Source organism: Rhinoderma darwinii, chromosome 3 (genome assembly GCF_050947455.1).
Source record: "Rhinoderma darwinii isolate aRhiDar2 chromosome 3, aRhiDar2.hap1, whole genome shotgun sequence".
Lineage (NCBI taxonomy): Eukaryota > Metazoa > Chordata > Amphibia > Anura > Rhinodermatidae > Rhinoderma > Rhinoderma darwinii.
The window spans coordinates 22,204,021-22,230,074 of record NC_134689.1 but is presented as its reverse complement, the minus strand read 5'-3'; the positions used below and the strand labels follow the sequence as shown (position 1 = coordinate 22,230,074).

Sequence of the window (26,054 nt, the reverse complement as noted above, 5' to 3'; positions counted from 1 at the left end):
CATTAACAGGATTTGAGCATAGTCGTTCTGAGCAGAATTTCTATACATTATTCAGTATGGATCATTGTCTGCTGAAACTTTCAATGACTTTTTTTTTTTTCGGTTTGTATAAAATATTTCCTTTTGTCATGTTGAATGTTTTATTGTGTAGAAAATGTATTTCCAAGGTTGTTCCAGTAATGGATTATTTATTAGAGATCTCAGAAATTTCAATAACTGTGAGCACTGAGTAGCGACCTGCATGGGTAAATGATGATTAACCCTTCCTGTACCCCATTATATTTGCATGCTTTTCCGTCCACGCAGCTTTTTGTTGAGTGTGAAAGGGTTTTTGTTTTGGTTTTTTTCCAACTTTGCTGTTGGATTGTCATAAATGGATGCAGAAATTTGTGCTTTTATCAGAATTTAAAGTATTGGCTGTGCCTTGTTACCAAGATACAGAATTTAAATGCAAATATTAAAGAGCGGGGGAAGCGTGCGGAGCGGATATATCCGGAATTAATACAACCCTTTTAAAGGTCTTTGAAAAACCATATTGAAGGTTGGTTTGGTTTAGTTTTTGCCTTTTTTTCTAGTTTTTGGGGTAGGGGTAGTTTGGGAAATCTGGAGTAGTTGGGGGTCATGCAAGACAGGCCAAACATTTGCTACTAGTTTTTCCCCACTTCCCGCTCCAAAATATATAAATAATAAAGGGATTGTCCAACCTTTTTTTCTTTTTACATGTGGTGACGTAGGATAATGTGTAACAACATCTGGATTTCACGGGCAGCCGCTCTGTTCCGGGCCGCTGGGAGGTCACGTGATCTTCATTCTGAATTGTAGTGCCGGAGGCTGGTCATAAACTTGAGATAATGGTCAGTGAATGCTCATTTGGCCAATCTGAGCTTCGGTGAGCGCTGGTCCATGACCTTAGATGTGATAATAGCTGGACACGCAGGACAATCGCTCACCCAAGAAGTCAGTCCCGCTAACCTGACGGATTCGGCTGTGACCACAAGATACAGCTTCTACGTATCCAGGGTACATAGAAGCTGTATCGCTAAAAGTTCAAACTTTAAAAAAAAAAAAAAAAAACTATTTTAAAACTTGTTTAAAATACAACATTGATTTACAAAAAAATGCATTCAAAGATTTACATATCCTTTTGGAGCCGGTCAGAAACACTATAAACTGAAATGCATTAATGTTGCATTTTTCCGTGTAAGCAATCCAAGGACCGCTTGTTCAAGACCCCTGAGGGGACTAATAAATAAAACTTTCACGGAGATGGCAATACCAGTTAATTTATTTTCGGTTTTCTTACGTTGCTTTTGGGGTAAATTGGGGAAGGTTTTTTTTTTTACTCTATAGATAGATAGATAGATAGATAGATAGATAGATAGATAGATAGATAGATATCTCCGATATGGTGTAAAAAAAAAAATCTTTTTAATAATTCTTTTTTTTTTCTTGTAAAGGTAGTAAAACATAGTAAAACTATAAAAATTTGGTATTGCCGTCATCTTAATTGACCCGCAGAATAAAATTAATATGCCATTTTACCGCACAATGAACACCGTAAAAACAAAATTCAAAAAACCATGGAGGAATCCGTTTTCCCCCATTCCACCCCACAAATATTTTTTTTCCCAGTACATTATATGGTATAATAAATGGTGCCGTAATCAACTACAACTAGTCCCGCACAAGTTCTCATACGGCTTTGTCATAGGGTTTTGGAAGGGGGGGGGGCGAAATTGAAAATCCGAAAAACACCTCTACATTTACACTATAATGGTATTGTTGCCGTTTTTGGAAAATAAATCTCTACATAAATGTCTATTTCCTGCAATAGTCGGCCGTGTGCTGTGCAGCCGCGGTTGATATCTTTATCTCACTTTAGGTGGTTGCATTGTGAATAATTACCAGATTAGCGTGGCCTTTGTTTCCTGACACCGTGAGATTGTGTGAAAAATAGAGGGAATATTCAGACACCAACACTTACTGACATTCTGTTCTGTGCGGCATGATTGAGTGGGTTTCTTTGCTTGAGATATTGACTATTTGGATGCCTATAAGGTGTTAGTATGTGGGAATATACATTATACATTCTGGAATGGAAAAATAAATCTCATGTCGCATTAGTCTGACTCATGAGTATTGTGATAAGATGTGACTGCAGCAAAGCACTCTGCAAATAGTGATTCCATATGAAGAAAACAGATAATAAAAAAAAAGATGTCCGCATTGCAATAGGGGATGTGAGACCCCAGCCTTACACGTCACTTGCAGTAGTCACAGCAGTCTGTCCTTCCCTACTAGTCACAGAAACCCTCTCCCTACTCACCAGTAGTCACAGCAGTCTGTCCTTCCCTACTAGTCACAGAAACCCTCTCCCTACTTCCCCAGTAGTAACAGCAGTCTGTCCTTCCCTACTAGTCACAGAAACCCTCTCTCTACTTCCCCAGTAGTAACAGCGGTCTGTCCTTCCCTACTAGTCACAGAAACCCTCTCTCTACTTCCCCAGTAGTCACAACAGTCTGCCCTTCCCTACTAGCCACAGAAACTCTCTCTCTACTTCCCCAGTAGTCACAGCAGTCTGCCCTTCCCTACTAGCCACAAAAACCCTCTCCCTACTTCACCAGTAGTCACAGCAGTCTGTCCTTCCCTACTAGCCACAGAAACCCTCTCCTTACTTCCCCAGTAGTCACAGCAGTCTGCCCTTCCCTACTAGTCACAGAAACACTCTCCCTACTTCCCCAGTAGTCCCAGCAGACCTCCACCATTTCCACTAGTGACACCCTCTCCATGCAGTCACAGCAGGGCTCGCCCACCCCCTCTTAGTCACAGCAAGGCCTCCAGTCTCAGTAGTCATAGCAGGACTACTTTTTCCTCCTAGTAGTCAAAGCAAGGCAAGCTTCCACTTCCCACTTCAGTAGTCCCAGCAAGACTTTACCCCAGCTCCCACCCTTTTCTCCCCATGTCCTTACCTACCGCCCACAGTCCCACAATGCGCCCTCTGCAGGCAGAAAGTTGCATAAAACAGCCTATTACCAACTGGTGTATGTATTCATCAATCCCTGTGCTTTGTCATCCTGTCAGAAGTAACCTGTAACCATTTCTGGGAGAGGTGGATGCTATCAGCAAAAGCATTCGGCTCGGTTTACACTGCGTCAGATCTGGCAGTTTCGTCACATTTGACTAGAAGAACAGCGCTATATGGAGAGCTATTTTTACCATCAGATCGATGGACATCGTTCTAAACGGAAAGCACCACGTAAATCTGAACAAAGCCTTAGATTGTCTGTGGGCTTGGTTCACCTGAAATTTTGAGAATATAACTTTTGATATGGAAAGGGTCCTTATTAACCCTAGCCTTACCAGGATGAGAAGCGACAAGCATTGGCAAGCTTCCATTCTCGGTTTACTGCTTACACTCGTAGGGAGATATATATATATATATAGTTACATAGTTAGTTCAGGTTTTTTTCACCAATTTCCTTGCAGTGCTGCCTCTTCATTTTTTGGGGGATTATATATATAAATTTTGAAAATAAATGATCCATGTACCGTACGCACATAACCTATTGTGCAACATAAGCAGAATCATATGTGCCAATCTTTATATTTTTTTTTGGGCTTATGTATACATGATCCTCATTGACTGCAGTGCACAGTTCTATGTTGCAGCCCCAAACAGCTGCATGTTGATCATTCTTAGCATCTTAAGTATAGGAATCCCCCCCCCCCCCCGGCTCAGTAAAGCATAGCCGCACACATCTGCTGTTAGCTGCCCAAGAGCAGCGGGATTAATTGTTAAGAACATGGAGCGAAAACCGAGAATCCTTCAGACGGCGGTGGTAATACAAATGAAGTGTTGTCTCTGCCAGCGGGGCAGGCAGGTGATCTGACCAAGGAAATGTATTGTCTGTGTGCAGTGTCTCCATTACTTCTCTTCTCATGCAGGTCTCCCGTCATGGCCGGTGGATTATTCGCTATGGATAAAAAATGGTTCTGGGAGCTCGGAGGCTACGACCCGGGGTTGGAGATTTGGGGAGGAGAGCAATATGAAATTTCTTTCAAGGTCAGTCTGGGCCTTGCGGTTGCCCGCTTCTGTGCCAGGGCAAGCAGTTTTTTATGTAATGCGTTGTCTTAATAGGTTAGATAATTTCATGCAGAGAAGCGTATAGAGCACGACGAACATTAGACGCTCGCGTCACTGACACGCTGCTCAATGCCTCCGACACCCGTAAAAGCAACAAGCCTTCCGCCTGCCACATTCCCATTTACCAGATAAAGTTACAGCCTGCTCCCCTTGTAATTAGTCACCCGCCGCGGGCCCCTTTTGACGAGGTAGGGACAAGTCGCACAGAAACAGCTCCGTTTATTGTCCTGAAATTAAGATAAAGTGGTGCAGTCATCTGGAGCTGATAGATTAATAACTGAGCTGAAATCGCAAGCACAAAGGGCTGGCTGCTGGGAGGGGGCGGAGGGGATCTGGAAAATGAAGGATGGCGAGGCTATGGGGGCTAACTAAGCCCATTTATTTTCCTGCTGAGCTCATTGCGTTACACAGAACAGTGCCGAGAATATCTGGATGGTTATGTCAAATATGAAATGAATGACAGCCGGTACCTGCAATGGCCTCTGCAGATTGAACGGTGCATTTCCTACATCGCAGGGCAAGGCTGGCACAACTGGTGCAAAGAGAAAATATACGAAGAGAAATAATAGAAGGCAAGACCCTAAATTGTCCCCTCAAGTGATGTCTCCTAATACGAATTATCACCAGTCCCTGAACACCATGAACATTTGTAATTGTTAGGCTGGATTCACACGAGCGTGTTCGGTCCGTAATGGACGGAACGTATTTCGGCCACAAGTCCCGGACCGAACACACTGCAGGGAGCTGGGCTCCTAGCATCATAGTTATGTACGACACTAGGAGTCCCTGCTTCGCTGCGGGACAACTGTCCCGTACGGTTATCATGTTTTCAGTACGGGACAGTAGTTCCACGGAGAGGCAGGGACTCCTAGTACATAACTGATGCTAGGAGCCCGGCTCCCTGCAGTGTGTTCGGTCCGGGACTTGTGGCCGAAATACGTTCCGTCCTTTACAGCCCGAACATGCTCGTGTGAATCCAGCCTTATAAAGCTTTCATCACAGATTTATATTCCATTCAGAGTCTATGAAAAGCTGGGTGAGAACCTATATTGGCAGAGTAGCGTGCCTTGAAGCTTATGGGCCCGATATCATGTATATATATCATATATTGATCTAAGAGAGAGACCTCTTGAGCTCCAGGGCCTGGGTACGACTGAAAACTCTGCTCCCTGTAGTTATGCCCCTGGGCACAGTAATGGTTTCTAGGTAATTCTTTGATCTTACTTTGGACCAGGGGAAGGCAACCTTACAGAGGTGGACATCTGCAGTCGTGACTTTCGAGGGTCTTTTTGAACATCCTGAATTCAAAATTCGCAATCAAAACTTGTATTCATCTGTTTCTGGAAAAGCTGGATGGTAATGAATGTGGTTGTTACCCAACTTTCCTAGCCTCCTGATTGTTTGCCTATTTACACAGGGAATGTGTCACTGCAGAACTGGGCAAAATAGCTACTTGTCATCCAGCTTTCCAGCGATGGCACTAAACCGGTTCTGACTGTGAGTAACCAAAAACATGAGAGGGCACCTAATGTAGAAGTGGGGTTTACTGCAGCCTCTCTATTAATCATATTGCTCTTCTTTGAGTTATCTCTCAATGCTGTGCCCCCCTTACTCCGGACATTACTGGGGAGCAAAGTAGGTATTTAAGAGGTTGGGCTGCAAGACCGAGGGGCGGACTGGGGCTTTAGACCTTAGGTGGTCTCGCATATATAGATTACTATGTTATTATGTATTATAGTGATTATGCTTTTATGTGTTATGTCTTTTTATGCTTAAGTGCCAACAGCCAGTGCTACAGTAGTGAATGGAATTTACAAATATTCTGCTTCTGCTCCGCGTGTTTTGTTTTCAAGTCCCTGGTGATTTTTTTTGTTTTCTCCATTGACGTTATTATTTTTTTTTAAAACTTTATTAACTTCCAGGGTGCTATACAGTACATATGAAATCCAGGGGGGTATAATAGCAATGATGGACTGGTACAGTAGAGAGGGCCCTGCCCACTTGGGCTTTTAAGCCATACGGGAAAGGAGATGGGGGACCGAAAGTGAGGGTAGATGCCACTTTTAGGGTATGTTCACACAGGCGGATACACTGCGTAAAATTACACCACATATCCGCCCTGGAACCCGCAGGCAATTCCGTCCGATAAAGCGCAACAAATTGTGGTGCAGTTTTTCGGGTGGAATGTCCACTGCAAGAAAACAGCAGTTAAAAAAAACAAAGACTTATACTTACCCGTAGTCATGGCCACACTTCCCTCTGTTGTCCTGCAGCCCCGCCTCCATGGATGAAGTTTCATCCGATGTGGCCGCTGCATCCTGTGATTGGCTGCAGCAGTCACATGGGATAAAACGTCATCGCAGGAGGCCGGGCTGGACGCAGGAGCAGAGAGATCTTGGTAAGTATAAGCTTCTTTTTTTCTGAGTTGCGATTTTTGCGGCAGAATCGCTGATTTTCAACCACAAAAATCGCAAAACACAAAAGCAGCGATTCCAAAGCAAAAAATGGAAGATTTGTTCAAATTTCATCCACTCTGCTGTTGCTGTAATACACTGCGGATTTATGGAGCAGCGGGGTAATGGTTACTTGTCTCCGTTCTGACCACATACAGTGACATTTCTTTATTCTGCCATCTGATAAACCGGCGTTTGTGTTCAGCACAGAACTGCAATACAATTTGGAATATATTGTAGTACTAGATTTTGTGTTATTTTATTTATGGTTCTCTACACTTACAATTGAGTTTTATATGCTTTTCTGTGACTGTCTGATAATCCAGATTATTTGATAATCTGGCACCTACCAGGTCTCATTGATGCCGGATTAAGGAAATGTTGCTATATTAGGCCTCATCCTCACATTGCCGGCACAGTCTATAGGCTACAGCTGAGTATGGGGTTATGAACAATGTATATATAATATAACAATATAATAATCTGAATGTATTATGTTTTTGTTCCTATAGGTTTGGATGTGTGGAGGCCGCATGGAAGATATACCGTGCTCACGGGTCGGACATATTTACCGAAAATATGTGCCATACAAGGTTCCCGCTGGTGTCAGCTTAGCGAGGGTAACTCTTACCCACTCACACATTATTTTTTTCTCTATGAAGCCATTTTTTGTTATATCTTTGTTTCCGAGATCACAGCCGCTACAGGGGTCCGCACTCAGCTCTGCAGTTACACCCTCACACTCCTTATATCATGCTACCTGACTAGTAGGAATTGCCGTTCAGGTTCCTGGAGAGCTGGGTAAAAACCCTATCAGCAGACAACTCAATGATCCCATTTGTTAAATGGTTTGTCCAATCAGAGTCAACCCCATTCATATTGCAGCCGCTACAGCAATCTGTTGATCTGGCACCCTTGGCGATCCGCTGATTTGGCGGTAGAAGCCTCATGCAGGGGAAAAAAGGGTATTACGTGTCGGTTCAAGTCCGTTCTGGCTTCTAAAGGGGGCTTCTGAGTGGGGGCATATGAAAAAGGGGTTTCCTTCCTTAGACAACCCCTTTAAACCTTCTGTTGTACATTAGGAAATTGCTTCCCCAGGAATTTCTTAATGTAGTTCTAAAGAGGACCCAGTCACTTCTCCTGACATGTCTAATTTAGAAAATAATTGTATTTCCCATGAAGTACCAATTCTGGAACGTATTTTCTTAGAACTTGCAGCTGTGCCGTTCCTCTGTTATTCCACCTAGAAACGAGTGAACAAATTGACAACTGGGTGTTACCATCCACTTTGTCAAAGGGGCGTGTCCTTAGTCTTACTCTCTCAGCACTGATTGGACAGTGTCAGTCTGCGTAAGGACACACTCCCAACTGGTAACACCCAGTTGTCAATTTATTCAGATATTTTTAGGAGGAATAACAGAGGAACGGCACAACATAGAGTTCTAAAAAAAGATTCTTCAGAATTGTTATTTCATGGGGACCACAATCATTTATTAAAACAGACATGTTAGGAGAGGTGACAGGTCCTCTTTTAATATCAAAAATGACCTCCCTTATTGAGCAGCATCCAGTTCATAATACAGAAGCCGCTACAGGGAAATCAGATTCCCAGCGGTTGCTCTCCCTGGCGCAGTCAGCAGAATACGTGCATTGTTTAGAGAACACGTATTCTGACCATGGTATGAGCAGACAGCCCTGTTGACAGCCTTTATGGCAGCTCCTCTGATCTCTCCTTTCACAGAATACAGGCGCCAAGAGAAAGCAGCCACATTAAAAAATAGCAGCCCCAACATCCACAAATGTTTGCCTGTTTTAGGGCTTGCTTGCATAGGGTGAGCACCTTTTGCGAATGTAGCTGTATTTTAAACAGATGGGACCACAATTTGAATCATTACCATTCTACTCCATTTAAAGGTATGGGAATTTTGACATATGGACTGCCAGGAATGACATTTCCAGATCTCTAAGTCCTACGTGCTTTATGACTGGTGATTTGTGATTGTACATGATCGCCATCTAGTGGACATGATATGAATTTTAATTTAGCTTATTTCCAGGGATCTGAACGCAAACTCTTCAGAATAGAATAGCAGAGTGCACAATCAAACTGCTATATTTCTTTATTAAGAGTAAGATATCTTACCTTTCTGTGCAGTTATGTCTTAGGCTGCCAGTTCTAATGATTTTTTACTGCATCTTAATTGGAAATGTCCTTCAATCCTAAATGCTGCAAGGTCCGAACCACACGGCAGCCGAAGTAAATATTACACGGAGATGTTCATTTTTTTTATTTGCGGCTCTTTGTTGTAACGTCCGTTTTAATGTTACTCCATCTTCTTGCAGAATTTAAAGAGAGTGGCTGAAGTTTGGATGGATGAATATGCGGAGTACATCTACCAGAGGCGTCCAGATTACCGGCATCTATCACCAGGCGATGTGGCTTCTCAGAAGGAACTACGCGCCAAGCTAAACTGTCAGAATTTCAAGTGGTTCATGTCCAAGGTGGCATGGGACTTGCCAAAATACTACCCTCCCGTGGAACCTCCTGCTGCTGCCTGGGGAGAGGTAATAGAGCGTTAAGTCAAGATTACTGAATTTAAAGGAGTTGACCAGTCATGAGAAATATGTGGCCTACCACCAATACGCCTTTTCACGGTGGTCACTAAGGGGCCTTAGGCTAGGCCGTCACCTTTTCACGGCGGCCCAGTCTAAGTCCTGCACGGGTGTCCCGTGCAGGCTGGAGTCGGCTCGGCTGTCTGACGACAGCCGGGCTCCTGCTCCAACGGCCACGATCGAAGTTTACTTTGATCGCGGCCGTTTAACCCGTTAAATGGCGCAATCAATAGCGGCATTTAACTTGTTTACAGAGGGAGGGAGATCCCTCAGTCACCCATCGGCGGCCCGCAAATGCAATCGCCCCCAGGTCTGCCCTGGGCATATGCCAGAGGCACGTCCTAATAGATTGCCTGTCATATTTACACTGACAGGCAATAATGCTCTGGTATACGAAGTGTATCAAAGCATTATAGCAGCGATCTTAAGATCCATAGTAAAGTCCCCTAGTGGGACTAAAAAATTAAGTCATAAATGTGAAATAAATTATTAATAAAAATTACAGTCAAAACATAAAACCATTTCTTTCCATAAAAAGTGGTTTTATTTAGTAAAAGTGTAAAAAATAATAAAAGTACACATATATGCTATCGCCGCGACCGTAATGACTCAAACAACAAAGTTAATATGTAATTTAAACTGCAAGGGGAACACCGTGAAAAAAAACGTGAAAAAACAATGGCGAAATTGCTATTTTTTTCCATTGCCCCCCAAATAAGTGATAATAAAGTTAATCAATAAGTCCCATATACCCCAAAACAGTACCAATCAAAACTACTGTCCTGCAAAAAACAAGCCCTCATATCACTACATTGACGGAAAAATAAAAAAAATTACGGCTCTTGGAAAGCGATGATGCAAAAAAAAATAAAATAATAATTTTAGTTAAAAAGCGTTTTTATTGTGCAACAGTCGTAAAACATAAAAAAAACTCTACGTATGTGGTATCGCCGTAATCGTACCGACCCATAGAACAAAGGTAACGTGTTATTTACGCCTCACCGTGAACGAGGACAGAATTTCAGGTTTTTTTCTATTCCCCCCCCCAAAAAAAAGTTAATAAAAGTTAATCAAAAATGATATATGTACCCCAAAATGGTGCCAATAAAAAGTACAACTAATCCCGCAAAAAACAAGTCCTCATACAGCTATGCGACAGAAAAATAAAAAAAGTTAGAGCTCTTTGAATGTGACTATAGAAAAACGGAAAAAAAAAATAGCTTGGTCTTTAGGGCCTAAAATAGGCTGGTCGCTAAGGGGTTAAAGGACATGTAAAATGGCATTTTTTTTAAAATATTTTTTTAATGAAAAGGTCAGTCAGTGTGATTGGTGCATATTTATAAATAGTTTTCATTAAAAATTATTTTGACTTTTTGAGATACAGCTGCTTTGTGTCCTGTATACAGAGCAGCTGTATCTTTCACTATGACCTGAATCAGTCAATCCCGCGGACCTGACGGGAGCAGGATTTAGCGAGCGATACAGCTGTTCTGTATACAGGATACAAAGCAGCTGTATCTAAAAAAGTAAAATGAATTTTTAATAACCGCTATTTATAAACTTGCACCAAACACACTGATATTTTTAATAATAAAAAAAAAATGCCATTCAGAGGTTTACATAGCCTTACATCCCCTACTGCTTGTGAAAACGATATTATTTGACCACCTGTCGCCCTCTGCTGTGCAGATTCGGAACAAGAAGATCAGCCTATGTGTAGATACTAAGCACGGGTCTATGGGTTCTGAGCTGCGCCTGGAAACTTGCACCAAGGGACGTAAAGCTGACGCATGGAGTAGCCAGCAGGTACACGCACTGTTCTGTGATCCTTGTGAGCGGAGAGCCCAGACGTGATCAGGACACTGAAATGTTCTGTCTTGTAGGTGTTCACCTTGGGCTGGAGGGAGGACATTCGCCCTGGAGACCCCTTGCATACAAAGAAGGTTTGCTTTGATGCCATATCACATACAAGTCCTGTCACACTCTTTGATTGCCATGGGATGAAGGGGAACCAGCTGTGGAAATATAGAAAGGTGAGGTACTGCATGACATGACGTACATCCACAAGATGAATAAACAATCACGTCCTCTTTCCAGAAAAGCAAATCTTTCTAGCTTGAAGACGGCTCACTCACTCAGAGCCAAAACGTTGCTGGTGTCTGTACTAGGGGACAATAAAAAGATTTGCTTTTTCTGGAATGCCGACGTCGTCGCTTTTCCTTCCTGTGAATCCTTGAATGGGTCGGAGCTGGCCCTTAAAGACGGTCTGTTGCTTTCTTACATCTCCATTTAAAGTAAAGTGGCAGTGGTGCTGTTCCCATCCCTATTTCTACAATATAACATACATCCATGTGACTGCTACAGCCAATCACTGGCCTCAGCGGTCTCAAGGTAAACATAACCGCGTCAATACTGAAGCCAGTGATTGGCTGCAGCGGTCACGTGGATGTACGGCGCATCATCGCTGCAGCAAAGTAAACAGACCACCGGAGCTTTGGCGCAGGAGTGGTGGGAGGTTTAACAGCAGAGAATTGGTTGTTTTTATTTGATCACATTTCCTAATGTCAATTTTTTTAACTCCACAACAAACCCTTTAACCCGGTGCTATTAGGATATCTGATAAAGTCCCTAACTTTCTGGGGTTGTTTGTTCTGGCTGATAGTGGGGGGTCATTTTATATTAGGAATCGGAGCATGTCCCATGTGCTGTTATTTCCCTCTAAACACATCCGATATATTTTGGGAGCCAATAAACAACACATCGGAGACATTTTGGGGGTCAATAAATAATTTGACTGAGTAACTGCAGTACAATACTTATGAGGGCTGTCTGAGTTAATTCAAGAGGCTCTGTCAGCTCTCTTGACGTGTCTGTTTTAGTAAAAACTTTCATTCCTTATTCCAATTTTGGAGCATATTTTAAAGAACTTTGCATTGTGCTGTGTGCCATTCCTCTCTTATTCCTCCTGGAAATGTATATTTAAATTGACAGCTGGGAGTTAAGATTCCACTAGTCAATGGGGCGTGTTCCCACACAGCCTGACTCTGTCCAATCAGGACTGACAATGTCACTGTAGGGACATACCTTGTTGACAGGAGGCATAATAGAGGAACGGCAGAGTTGTAAGAAAAGATGTTATTTTTTGGAGAATGTGAGTTTTTATGTCCGGAAAGGCGACCGGTCCTCTATAACAGCCTTCACCATATGAATATAATAACTGCCCCCTCCACTTTGACTATGTGGCGGATCCAAGTTCACTGATAGACTTTTCTGCTTCTAGGACAAGACGATTTATCACCCGACCAGCAACAGCTGTATGGACTGCAGCGAGTCCGACCGCAGGATATTCATGAACATCTGCAATCCAAACTCCCCTACACAGCAATGGACTTTTCAAAACAGCAATCTCACAGTCTTAGAAACCTTCAACCAGGACCGGCTCTTATAACGGCGAAGGAAGACCAGGATTATACATATATAAATAGGAATATATATATTTTAAATCTATATTTTTTACTGTTGGGTGAGATATCGGTTTCCTTCTGGCAAGAAAAATGTATTTTCTGTTTTATTTTTCCATTTGTGGGTAGATGGGAGACTTTGAAAAGTAACTTTAATAAGCCACGTTCAATGATGCTGTGAATGAACCAATAAGGGAAAAATGTATGAAAAATAGCGCAAATAATCATGGCTGCTGCCCGTGGCGACCAATCAGAAGCAAGCTCTCATCGGGTGGGAAATGGAAGTTATGGGTAACATGTTCTCTCTTCCTTTACATGGGGCTCATGGTAAGACACCAGTGCTGACAGATAATGGAGATGTTGCTATGGATAACGCCTCCACTTTTTGACGGCAATGTTTTATATACATGAGACCCAAAATAACAGATGCTGTGGTGACGTAAGTGCTGCCGGTTCAGCGGGGTTTGCTCACTTAATGCCAACTGCTATGTCTTGCTAAGTTTCTCTATATTTATCCTGTTTTTCTGAACAGTTAAGTTATGGAAGCTAAAAAATCAGGTTTGATTGAAATTATAGGGATGTTCCGGTTATGAACATTGTCTGATCGGCAGAACGGGGATCCGGTGTCCTGCCTTTATGCCGATCCCGTCTAAAAACATGCCAGCTGACATTGTCCGTTACAGTCGTGCAGATACATGTACTACCTTTTCAACTTTTGATAGTAAAATCCATGCTTAAGAAATGGGCGATCGTATGTCCACAATGGCATCCACATACCTTTGGGTTCTCCTGGTTGGCCTATCCCTTTTAGTTACTGGGATCAAGGAAGCTCAGATCTGTGGTGCTGTTTACAGGATCCTGTAGTTATATAGGCAGATCTGAGGATTGCAGGTGGTAGTCGATGATTTTTCTTAAAGGGGATATCGGCTTCCTAAAATTTTTGAATTAACAAAACAAGCCGTACTTAGTACTTCTGGGACCCTATCAAATATGACCTGCAGTGGGGAATGGGGGAGTAGGGGGTCTCGGCTTGACTGCCCTTAAAGGGGTGGTCCAGTTTAGAAAACCCATTTTCGTATACCCTACTAGGGAATTCTGAGGTAATAAATGGGGGGGGGGGTCTTTTATTCAGGATCCTCATCTCTTGACCTGAGTATAGAGTGGTTACAAAGAGCGTCTCTTGCTCTGGAGGACCTGTCCAGTATTACACAGAAATCCTATTGTTATTAATGGGCACTATGTAATGCTTTTAGTCTCCTGTGGTGGCGCTACAGGGAAATTAAACATTTACACAGGCCAATATGAGCGGTGAAAACCATCGCCGATCAACAAGACAGCTCATTGATCGGCGCTCGTGCTCCTTTCACAAGGAGCTATGATCAGTAATGTAATGGACGAGCGATTACATTTTCATCATGTCGGCAGCGCATCTCCCTGTTTACGCAGGGAGACGACGATAATATTTATTACTGCATAAACTATATGATCAGCCAATGAACGAGTCGTTGCCTCGTTTATCTGGTGATCGTTGGCCTGTTGACACCGGTAATGATCGGGAATGAGCGTTCATATAAACACTCGCTTGCCCTATCTTTGGCCGTGTAAAAAGGCTTTCACTGCCAGATTGCCCGACCGATTACAGCTGATCGCTGGGGGTCCCAGCACGGGGACCTTTGTAATCATCTTATTTTAAAGGGACCTCTCTAACAATTAGGAATTGTACAAAGTGGAGAACCCATTTATTTCATCCTGAATTCTTAACTTTTTAAAGTGGAACTAAAAGTCTTCTACCCATCATCATGTACAATTATTTTTAATAACTTTATAATCATTTATTTTTTAATCCTTTGGGGAAAATTTTAAAAACTGGTGCAAAGGAAAATTGAAGCAGTTGCCCATAGCATCCAATCAGATTCCAGCTCTCATTTTAAAGAGGTCTTTTTGAAAATGAAAGAAGAAATCTGATTGGTTCTTATGGGCAACTCCTCCAATTTTCAGTTTTAGAAAATCTCTTTTTGCGCAATTATCCTGATCTTTTACAACTACTTTGGTTCGCACATGAAAACTATTTTTCTGCTGTCAGGTCTGTAGGGACCAGGGGGGAATATTAAGGTCTACGCGATAAGATTCCTCTAAAATTGACATGACGGTATTTATCATACGTTGCCGTCATCTGAATCTGTACAGATATAGATGGACCATTATGATCTCTTATATTACCACAGCATCTATAAATTGAAAGCTTTACTTTGGGGTACACTTTGCCTTAATGTCTCATCAATTGATTGATTGTCTCATAGAGGGGAGTCCTGAGTAGAGGACCCCCCATCCCTTTATGACGTCTGTCCCCTAATAGGGCACACGTGGACAGGAGTTGTCTGTAGGAGGATCAGTAGGGATCCCAACTCATGGACACTCCTTCAACTCCTCCTAACTCATGCATTAAGGTGGGATTCCACTTTAAATTAATTTGCCACACATTAGGAGGAAGGTGTATCCCTAATCGGAGCTCCCCTTTATATGCAGCATCATTGAAATAACCAGCTAGGAAGCTTGCGTGAAGAGAATATTGCTAAACTTGAACTATTACTAGTGCCTTGCAGGACAAGAGGAGAGTAGACTTAGGTGGAACGTGGCGATTGTGCAATTTTTTTTCTCACCTTTTACCTCTCTGTACCCACAAGCCATTTGTGTGATTGAGTTTTACTGACCAATGAATGAGTGCGGCGTTGTATATGCATGTCGTAGCGGTGGCTTACAGTCTACACTAAATTACCCCTCTGTGTCCTAAGAGAATGGGCCTCGGCAGGCTGCCTGGACAGATACGATCAGCTTTACACCCCACATAACCTCCAATATCCCCCAGTACAAAAATACCATAAGAGGTATGTACAGTATATATACCAGGTGTGTATCCTATGCAGTAGTGGATTTTTAAAAATTTATTTATTTATAATTTTTAGTTTTTTAAAGATTACATAAGCTCATTAAAGTGGTTTCTCGGGGCCAAGAGTAATTTGTCATATACTATAGTACAAAAAGAAAGTATCATTATATCATCTGAGACCGGTACCACCGATTCCACAAATGCACAGGTGTACGTATGTCATCAACATGCCTGCTGGGACACTTCATCCCTGCTGACATCATATGATACAGTCATGTGATGTCATCGTCCAGCCATTGGACCAGGCATTCGTGTGATGTCGGTTTGCGGACATAGCAGGTAGTGGCTCCTGTTCTAGATATGAATCCGCTGTTTATAGGTTTATCTGTATGAGGGATAATCGAAAATGTGATTCCTCCTGGTCCCAAAAAAAAACCTTTAAGCCTTAGGTTAGAATGTTTAAACCACAGAATGAGATTAAAATGGTGTCGAGTAGACGGGGAACATAGTTCTTGTGGTCTCCAGCGCAGCGATCACCACATCTGTTATGTCTATTATCTGATGGTGGTCAGCATGGACGTCTATTGATTTCATTGTGCGTCTTTGTAAAAAAAAAAATATATATAAGGGGGAACTCTAGCAGTGAGAATCGGCGTCATCTGACTAGGGGTTGTCAAAAACAAACCATCCCTTTAAAAAGTTTATTGCAGTTTAAACATAAAAACTTAATTTGAAATATGTCTCATCTAGATGAAGTCCCTGAGCACTGATCAATGAGTACAAAGAGATCACGTGCCAAAATATTCTTTGGCGAATTTCGGGGTAGTTTGTGTCTGCATTTTTTTTTTTTTTTTTTTTTTTTAACACTGTATGGAATAGGGTACTAGACTGTACGGTGTGTTTTTTTTTTTTTTAATTATTATTTACAATGGGACCCTATGGGTGACTTATATGTCCGACGGAAGGCTGCCTTGATGTGAACAGAGCCTTACCGCTGGGCTTAGATGAGCTGTTCTCGCTGGAATCCATCCTGCATGGGTACCTGCACACCATTATCTACCCTAGGTCACTGTGCACATGCAAAGGAGATCAGGTTGTTTAAACTGGCTGAAAGTATTCAATCCCCTTTTAAGTGGTTGTATAAGATTAGAAACAAGGGTCTGATTTTTATTTTATTTTTTACAGAAACAGCGCCACTCTTTTTCATGGGTTGCGTCTAGTATTGCAGTTGAAGGATATGAGGCTGAGCTGTAGTTCCAGACCCAGCCTATGCACAAGAGTGGTGCTGTGACTACGATTAGCCCGATTATATTTTTCACCTGGTTATGAAATCCAATATCGGTGATTATATAAAGACTGGGCCATTACCGAGCATAGATGAGTAGTTTATACCAAGTGCTTCTTGTGTACATACACATTACTGCAGCCGCATGCTTCCTTATCTCCGTATAGCTTGTGTGGATGGACTGCTGTGTTACCTTGTAATCTACGACCTACCTCTGCTTCCACAACACAGCAGCACAGTCCCTGTTATATGTTTTATTTTTTTTATTATAGGTGTTTCAGGATGTTTATAGTAGATTTTTCTACATTTTATACAGGTATACCATTTATTACTCTCTGACCAGTGAGTAAGGCAAGAGCTACATGGCAAATTAAAATTGCATGAGACTCGCCATATAGCGACCACTACTGCGCTCATACAGTCTCTGACTACTCTTTCCATCATACCGCTCCTACACTCTATTGTGTATTTCTATTGTGCATATAAGATGTCAATATACTCCAGTATACAGTGTTAACTGTATTTCAATGAGTAAGCCAAAAGTTGGATATAGTAGCTGCTGGCTACCAACAGGGTTAGCTACATAAACAGACCAATATACCCTTCATAAGCTTTCTACAAAAAAATAAAACCGGATATAATGAAAAGTTTTGCCGGAAGCAATAGAGTAGTTGACTACGGGCAAAACGACGGATCCGGTGCACAACAGAGAAAAACGGAAATCATGGGCACTGGATCAGTCACCATTGAAATCAATGTGTCTGTTCAGGGTCCCGTTCTGACGGAAAGCTCCAACGGAACGTCCAAACGGGGCCCCAACGCAGATGTGAACAAAGCCTTACTTTGTGCAGTCTAGGTTAAAAAAATATATGCTCCCTGGAAACCATCAGCAAGCTGCTACTGAGAGATTTTTGATTCTTATGTGTTTTTCTTTAGTACTTTGATTGGATTTCGATGTTTATGTATTACTTGGCCAGGCTGTCCTAGGCATTCACACCAACCTTATTTAGAATAAAAATAAAGCCACACGAAGGTCCATCAACAGCAGTTAGTGTACTGGAAGCAACCGATTTTCTCTTCACTGTAGAGAATATAAAAACGTGAAAACAGGAGACAGGCTAAAAAAATATATATTAACCTCCTACCACAAATGGACGTAACTACGTCTATTTTAGTGGTGACATAACTGTTTATAACCTAAATGTGATCATTATTAGGTGGATCCTGTGTCAGACATGCAGGACCTGCTCTCAGTCGAGCCGTCAGTTCAGGTGAACTGACGGATTCGGCTAGGAATGATACAGCTTCTATGTATACAGGATACATGTAAGCTGTATCATAAAAAAAATTGTAATAAGTCAATTAAGTATACAGCTCTTCTACAGAGCCATAATACTGCCGTGTGACCTGTTTCGTAGGAGGTTGACTCAGAAGTCCTAGGTAAGGATAGCCATACACAATCCAACACTACATCCCAATCTGACCATCAAGCTGTATTGGGAGACTACTTGACATGTTCAGATCCAGATGATCTTGCACAAGGTGGATATTTGGAAAATATCCATGAGATACTAATCTTTTCTCTCAGAAAACATAAGGAGGATCTCACTAGGGCCCCATTCACATCTCGTTTGTGTTGTCCGCCGGGCGTATACGTTTTTTACGTAAAAAAAAGTATACGTTTTTGTTTTTTTTAAAGTGAACACTGAAGAAAATAAAAAAAACGGATAGATTTACTGTAAACGGATACAAACGTATAGCATTACGTTCGCATACGTCGTCCATTGAGATCAATGCTAAAAAAGTTACGTCGCGTATACGCAGAGTACGCTTTTCAGTACTTTAAAAAAAACTACCACAAACGGGTGCTATTTTGTTCTACGTTTGACCCATTATGCTCTATGTATACGCCGAGCTATACGTTTCAATACTTTTTTTTTTAATGTTTAAAAACGTATACGCCTGGCGGATAGCACAAACGCGATGTGAATGGGGCTTAACATGGGTGAGACCATAAGTATTGGAGATCTATGTGTCCTACTATTGGCACCATTAGCCAGAGCTGATGGCATGTGGACCTTTCCATGACTTCACATAAACCTCTCAAAAAAAGGCCCCTGTAATGTATGTATAGGACGCTACTAAAGCATTTTCATCTGTTATGGACAATGCATTATAATTTTTTTAATGATGATGCCAAAAATCCCACACACCGGTTGAGGTTGTCCCCAATACTGACGTCTCCGCTGCAAAATTGAAATGAATATTTGTGTCCTAAAGAATTGTGCGAATGTTTCCAAATTGTCTCCAATGCAACCAACGTTCTAGTTATGGTTTGGGTTTCTGGCGACATGGCGGTCGAGCCTCTTTCTGGCGACATGGCGGTCGAGCCTCTTTCTGGCGACATGGCGCTTGAGCCTCTTGTGGCCCATTAAGGGGGTAACACTGTCCCATGATTCTTCTAATTCTAGGAAATTTTGATCGGTGGGGGGGGTTTGATTCTAGCACTTTAGCCTTAGTGGCTTGGATAATCCTTGATGATTTTTCTGACATAAATGAATTGCTAGGTTTTTAAAGGCTGAAAGACATATTTTCTAATGTATTTAAATTAAATAAATTTTACAAAGATTTCTTAATTTGTGTTTTGTTTTATTTTAGTTTTGTTTGTTTTTGGGGCCTGTTAGGTGCCAGATTATTGGATGGTGATAAAAAATTATATGAAATTCACTTATAACGGTAGAGAATCTTCAGGAGGAAAGAGCAAATCATGGAACCAAAGCTTTACCACTATAACTTTGTATCTTAGGGCACATACACACAGGGGTATTATGACTCCATACAACCTTCTAGTAATATGGAGATGTAATACAGCAACCATAGAAGTCTATTGAGCCATATTGTACCCCCATACTCCTCCGATCACCGAGAGAGGCAATCTCCAGCTGTATCCAGGAGGCAACATGCACTGGCACACACAGCTTATGGCTGCCTACTACGAAGCACGGGTACGCCGTGGGCTGTTGTGAACGTGCCATGCACACAGCTTCTAAATCGGAGGAATTCACTGGTTCTCTGCTCAGCTTTCTGCTTATAGTCTTGTGAAATTCAACATTGCATTGCAGTTCTGTGCCGAAAACATGTTGGATTATCAGCTTTTCTGGATAATTAAATGCCTGTTTACAGGATTTTCACTTTGCACTGAATTTTTTTAGAAGACTTTTCCGCCTTTCCACAATCTTGGAATAAAGCTGAATTGAAGTGCCACCATTTGGGGCCACATTAAAATGCTTAGGGGGAAATTGTTGTAAGTTATTAAACTATGAAATTATTGCGAGATCTTGGGGACCATAGAGGTGCTGTTAGACATGCACATAAATACATGGGATGTATGTGGATTTTGGGGAACTCCTGTAATTATTTCCAAATGGAGACTCGGTGGCCAGGGGTGTAAGGAAACAGCTAGCTGTGCTGTTTCCATAACTCCCATAGAAGTGAATGGGATATACAAAAATAGTATAGCACATCGAGCTCGGTACTCCCGGCCACCTTGCCACTAAGTCTCGGGATGCGGCGGTCACCTCACCAGGCGGAGTCGGGAGACCCTTGTTTTCAGAGCTGCGACCCGCATCTATCAGACATTTGTCATATCCTGTGGATATGCCGTAAATGTCTGAGATTGGAATGACCCTTTAAGCTTTGTTCACATGTGCGTTGGAGCCTCCATCAGAGATTCCGTCACATTTAACTGAAAAAAAAATAGCGCAGCACGCAGTGCTATTTCTTCTGGTAAAATGAAGGACCCCAACATATGTCAATGGGGTCCATGGTGCAACAGATCCGACACGTCCGTCAATTTTAGTTGTGCAGAACAATGGAATTTACAAAAGCGGATGTGCACAGAGCCTTTTAGCCTTGCAATGGCCAGTCTAAGGCTACATTCAGATGAGCGTCGGCAACCTCGGACGTTAAAAACTGATATTTTTTCACGTCCGAGGTGCACCAATGCGGGACACGTTGTCAACGACTAGTCTATGGAGGGATGCGGGACACGCAGTAAAATAGGACATGTTCTATTTATCCACGGACCCTTCACATGCTCCGTTAAAACAACGGTCGTGTGAACGGCCCCATAGAAATACATGAGTCTGTGTGAGGGTCGTTGTTTTAACGGATGTGATACACGCTCGTCTGAATGAGCCCTCAGTCTTCTTTCTATGCTGCTGGATCCCTTGTTGTTAATAATTGACCATGTAGGCAAAAGCAGTGACTGTTCTGTTTTCTCCATTACCTATAACATAGGCTGCGTTGTCTTCGTGACTCTTGTTTTCTCCATATTTAGCTGCAGACCCAATTTTTAACTGTATTTTTCAGGTACACCCATTTTCCAGAGAGCACTCCATAATTTGACATGATCAAAGCAGTCAAAGGCTTTGCTGTCCCTTTCAATTATTCAGCGTACATCTATGATGATGTCTCTTGTTCCTCTGTTGACCCACTGGGCTACTCCACCGGTTTAGCTTGGGCATTATCTTAGTAGCCTCCCTGGTCTTCACCCTATAACACTTAAACAGGAAACTGGTCTTTGCTGCGGAAAGGCTACCAAGTCGTTATCTTTGCTGCGGGGGGGGGGGGGCTACCAGGTCGCTACATCTTGCGGAGTAGCTGCTGGCGAAACGCACTGGCAGATGGTACCTTGACAGATGGCAGCTGACAGCGAATCACAGGTGGACAGCGGATAGCTGGACACCGGCAGACAACAGATAGCAACAGCAGACTGGATACAGGCTGACTACAGATAGCAATGGCGGACTGGATACAGGATGACCACAGATAGCAATAGCAGACTGAATACTGGCTAATAACATTAGCAGACAGGATACAGGCTTGTAACGGACAACTGGGTATAGGCTGATAACTGATAGAAATAGCAGACAGGAACAGATGCATACAGGAACCTTCGCTGGATAACACTGTTATTCTAATAATGCTGAGGCAGCGGGTGGATATTGAAGGGGCCTTAAATAGTCCTAGGGCGTAACAGTGATTGGTGATACATTTTAGAATTTTCCGCTGCGTGTGCACACACTAAGAACAGTACAAATATATAAACTAGAACAATGTAATAACGGGCTAGGTCGTGTCCAAAAACAACACCCTCCCTTTCTCACTAGTTGGGCCACTCCAAAACGAATACCATACAAGAAAAGCGGAGTACAGAGCCATATGTATAAAAGTATAACAAATTTATTGACATAGAAATAAGACAAATATTTAAAAAAAGGTATATAAAGAGAAGAGACTATAAATATTTACATGGCATGACAGGATAACAGACCATCCATATAATATAACAAGTATACGGTAGTCTCTGTATTAGAGCTGTAAGGAGTGGGTAGTGCAGTAGCCTGAGAGTGGCAATACCCTATCTAAAGTGCAAGTTCCTATAGTCAGGACAATACAGTCCATATGGAGATAGGGGAAGCCAAAGTATCAGGAGATAAACCGCACCTTACCCATCTCGAGGTGTACACCCCAGAGGAAACACTTACCGCGAAACGCGCGTTGGGGTTCTGCACATGGTATGCACGTTTCTAGGACCATTGAGATGGCTAAGGTGCTGTTTATCTCCTGATACTTTGGCTTCTCCTATCTCCATATGGACTGTATTGTCCTGACTATAGGCACTTGCACTTTAGATAGGGTATTGCCACTCCGGCTACTGCACTACCCACTCCTTACAGCTCTAATACAGAGACTACCGTATACTTGTTATATTATATGGATGGTCTGTTATCCTGTCATGCCATGTAAATATTTATAGAGTCTTCTCTTTATATACTTTTTTTTAAATGTTTGTCTTCTTTCTATGTCAATAAATTTGTTATACTTTTATACATATGGCTCTGTACTCCGCTTTTCTTTTATGGCACTAAGAACAGTGCGGCTGCGAAGAAAGGCACATAAGCAAATGCGGCCTGGAGGAGGGACAGTCCACCGGACAATGAGCGAGAGCCGGCGGCGTTACGTCTGACTTTTCTGAATCCAGTTTGTACGTATATCCAGCAATTGCCTTTCAAAGTATAGTTCCAGTCTACGCTGACGGATCTTACGTACAATTTTACAGGCATGAGGTATGAGTGGGATTGTAAAGTAGTTTTCCCATTCTTTCATGTCGTCTATTTTGGAATCTAGATATAAAAAGACCTCTTCCAAACTGTTGGTCATTGGGTGATTTTCCAGATTTGTTGGCCTAGTCAGCACTTTGATTTTACTTTAGTTGCTTGGAGCAATGACATAATTGCCAATCTTTTTGGTAAAGAATTCAGAGCCATTCTGACTTCGTCTTGCAACATTCTTCACTTTGTATATATTTTCTGTAAAGTTCCTCTGTGTATTTCTGCCACTTTTGCTTTTTTGATTATTCAATCAGGATCAAATTTGCACATTTCGACACATTACCTTTCGATACAAAAACTTGACTATTCACAAGCTGTGGTATACGGTACTCTGCTCACATTGTGCAGGGAATTTAAAATCCCCCCAAAGGTCAAAATCTTACGATCTTCAGTCCAAAGCTAGCCATACACTGGATGACTAAAAAGGTCGATATACGAGGGGGTGCTGATAAGTCTGTGGCTTTGACCACAAAAAATTGGGACCTCAGAATTTTCAGTTCTACATATTCCCCTCGGATATCAATGCACTTCTGACTGCGGTGTTGCAACGTCTTCAACCCATCCAGAGATAATTGCTTTGGTTGGGCGGCAAACCAGGCATTAGCCGCTGCAATCAGAAATTGAGTCGAATTTGGTTCCCTTGAGGAGGATAATCTGAGGGTGTCGGATCAGACAAATAAGCAGGATCATCCAGCATCTCGAAGCCCAGTTCAGCCAGTTTGTTCTGGATGATTGCTGCCTTGTGGGACGAGGCGTTGTCGTGAAAGAACACGACACCTTGGGTCAACTTTCCCGCCTTTTTTACTTTAATGCCTCCTTCAATTTATCCACAAGTGTTGTGTAATACACAGCTGTGATAGTAGACCCCTTTGCAAGGCAGCCCACAAGCCGTATCCCATCTTTATCCCAGAAGACAGATGTTATCACCTCATGTGACGGCTTCTGCACTGTGAACTTCTTTGGACATGGTGAACCACTGTGATCCCTTTACTTTGACTACTCTTTTGACTCAAGACCATAAAAACCCACGTCTCATCCATCGTCACCAGTTGAGACCGGAAAGCATCGGCATCCTGCCGAAAACACTTAAGAATTCCCCGGGAGGCTTGCACTTGAGCACACTTTTGATCTGCTGACAAACATTTGAGGACCCACTCGGCAGACACCTTCATTTCCAGATGATACTGAATTATGGACCCAACTCTTTCTATGGAAATGTTCAGAGCCTCGGCTTTCTTCAAAGCAGAAATTTGCAGGTCTTCCAGAATCGTGTTGCATTTTTTCAGTCTTTGTCGGGGTAAAGTCCATGAAAAATTGCTTGTGTCAAACTTCAAATTAGCATCCCACCCATAGAAGCCCAGACCAGGACCCAGATCAAGGCAGAGATTGATTGGGGATTTGCGTTTATAAGATATTGTCATCCAAAACAACAACCTTCACAGACTAACCGTAAAACGGCCGCCTATCTGTAATGCATAGCTCCCAACCTTCCCAGATCCGGCGGGACAGTCCCATTTTTTTGCCGCTGTCCCGGGAGGTCTGAATAATCTCCCACTTTCGGGCTCCCTCTGGCCAGCCACGCCCCCCTCCTAACCTGTAATGTCAACGTAAAGCAAATTGAATTTGCTTACGTTGACCTTACTCACTGCAGGCAGGTTACGAATCACGGTCTGACTCGTGACTTGCCTGCGCCCGGCGTGAGTACGTCCCTCGGACGCTCGGCGCAACAGCTTTCTATTTGCCCCGAGTGATACATTACAACCAAACAAAAATACACATAAGTAACAGACACACAATACTGTTCGTATTAGAATGACACTCCATATAAGTAAAACACATCTCAAATTAGCCATTTAAGATCATAATTAAATATAGTATTTTGAATGAGTCCAAGAATTCCATCTCTTTACATTCCGACCATGAAGAACTAAATCAGAAACTAAATAAGTTTCATGATAACATTGGCTATTAACTCTTCTAATGACCTCCTGGATAGAGGGGGAAATCGGAGATTTCCAAGATTGTGCGATGGCCATTCTAGTGGCTATAAGAATATGATGAATAATTAATCTATCTAGCGGATCTATTTCCTCCAGATTAATATCCAAAATTGCTATGGCAGGGGATAACGGCACAGGAACCTGTACGAATTCCGAAATAAGTGCAAATACCCGAACCCAAAGGCCAGACACTGATGGACACGACCACCACATATGTAAAGGGGAACCTATTTGTCCACAACCTCTCCAACAAAGTTTAGAAGAACCCGTGATGATATGCACTAGTCTAGAAGGTGTTAAATACCACCGCATGTGAATTTTCCGCATTAATTCAGTATGGTTTACACATTTAGGCCTCATTTACACGAGCGTGTGCGTTTTGCGCGCGCAAAAAACGCTGCGTTTTGCGCGCGCAAAAGGCACTTGGCAGCTCCGTGTGTCATCCGTGTATGATGCGCGGCTGCGTGATTTTCGCGCAGCCGCCATCATAGAGATGAGGCTAGTCGACGCCCGTCACTGTCCAAGGTGCTGAAAGAGCTAACTGATCGGCATTAACTCTTTCAGCACCCTCGACAGTGAATGCCGAACACAATATACACCAACCTGTGAATAAAAAAAGACTTTCATACTTACCAAGAACTTCCTGCTTCCCCCAGTCCGGGCTCCCGGCCGTTGCCTTGGTGACGCGTCCCACTCTTGTCATCCTGCCCCACCTCCCAGGATGACGCCGCAGTCCTTGAGACCGCTCCACCCTTTGATTGGCTGCAGCCTGTGCTTGGCCTGTGATTGGCTGCAGCTGTCACTTTGACTGAACTGTCATCCCGGGAGGTCGGACCGGAGTTATCGGTAAGTCAGAACGTCTTTTTTTTTTTACAGGTTCATGGATTTTCGGCGGAAGTCACTGTCCATGGTGCTGAACCAGTTTAACGCTTTCAGCACCGTGGACAGTGACTGTCTCCTGACGTCGCGTACCCGAACATTTTTTACCGGTTTCGGTCAAAACGAGTTTGGCCGAACCCGGTGAAGTTCGGTGCG

The 26,054-nt window shown here is 42.7% G+C and overlaps 1 protein-coding gene across 2 annotated transcripts in view; it reads left to right on the top strand.

Annotated features, from left to right (window-relative positions):
* GALNT10 (polypeptide N-acetylgalactosaminyltransferase 10) overlaps positions 1-19,479 on the top strand; it is a 136,834-nt gene extending 117,355 nt beyond the window's left edge. For both annotated transcript variants that reach the window (XM_075856112.1, XM_075856111.1), the window contains exons 7-12: positions 3,946-4,063; positions 7,110-7,217; positions 8,941-9,162; positions 10,900-11,016; positions 11,094-11,243; positions 12,491-19,479. In XM_075856112.1, the coding sequence (XP_075712227.1) occupies positions 3,946-4,063; positions 7,110-7,217; positions 8,941-9,162; positions 10,900-11,016; positions 11,094-11,243; positions 12,491-12,658 (883 nt within the window). In that variant the 3' untranslated portion in view covers positions 12,659-19,479. The remainder of the gene's footprint in view (positions 1-3,945; positions 4,064-7,109; positions 7,218-8,940; positions 9,163-10,899; positions 11,017-11,093; positions 11,244-12,490) is intronic.
* The last annotated feature ends 6,575 nt before the right edge of the window (positions 19,480-26,054 follow it).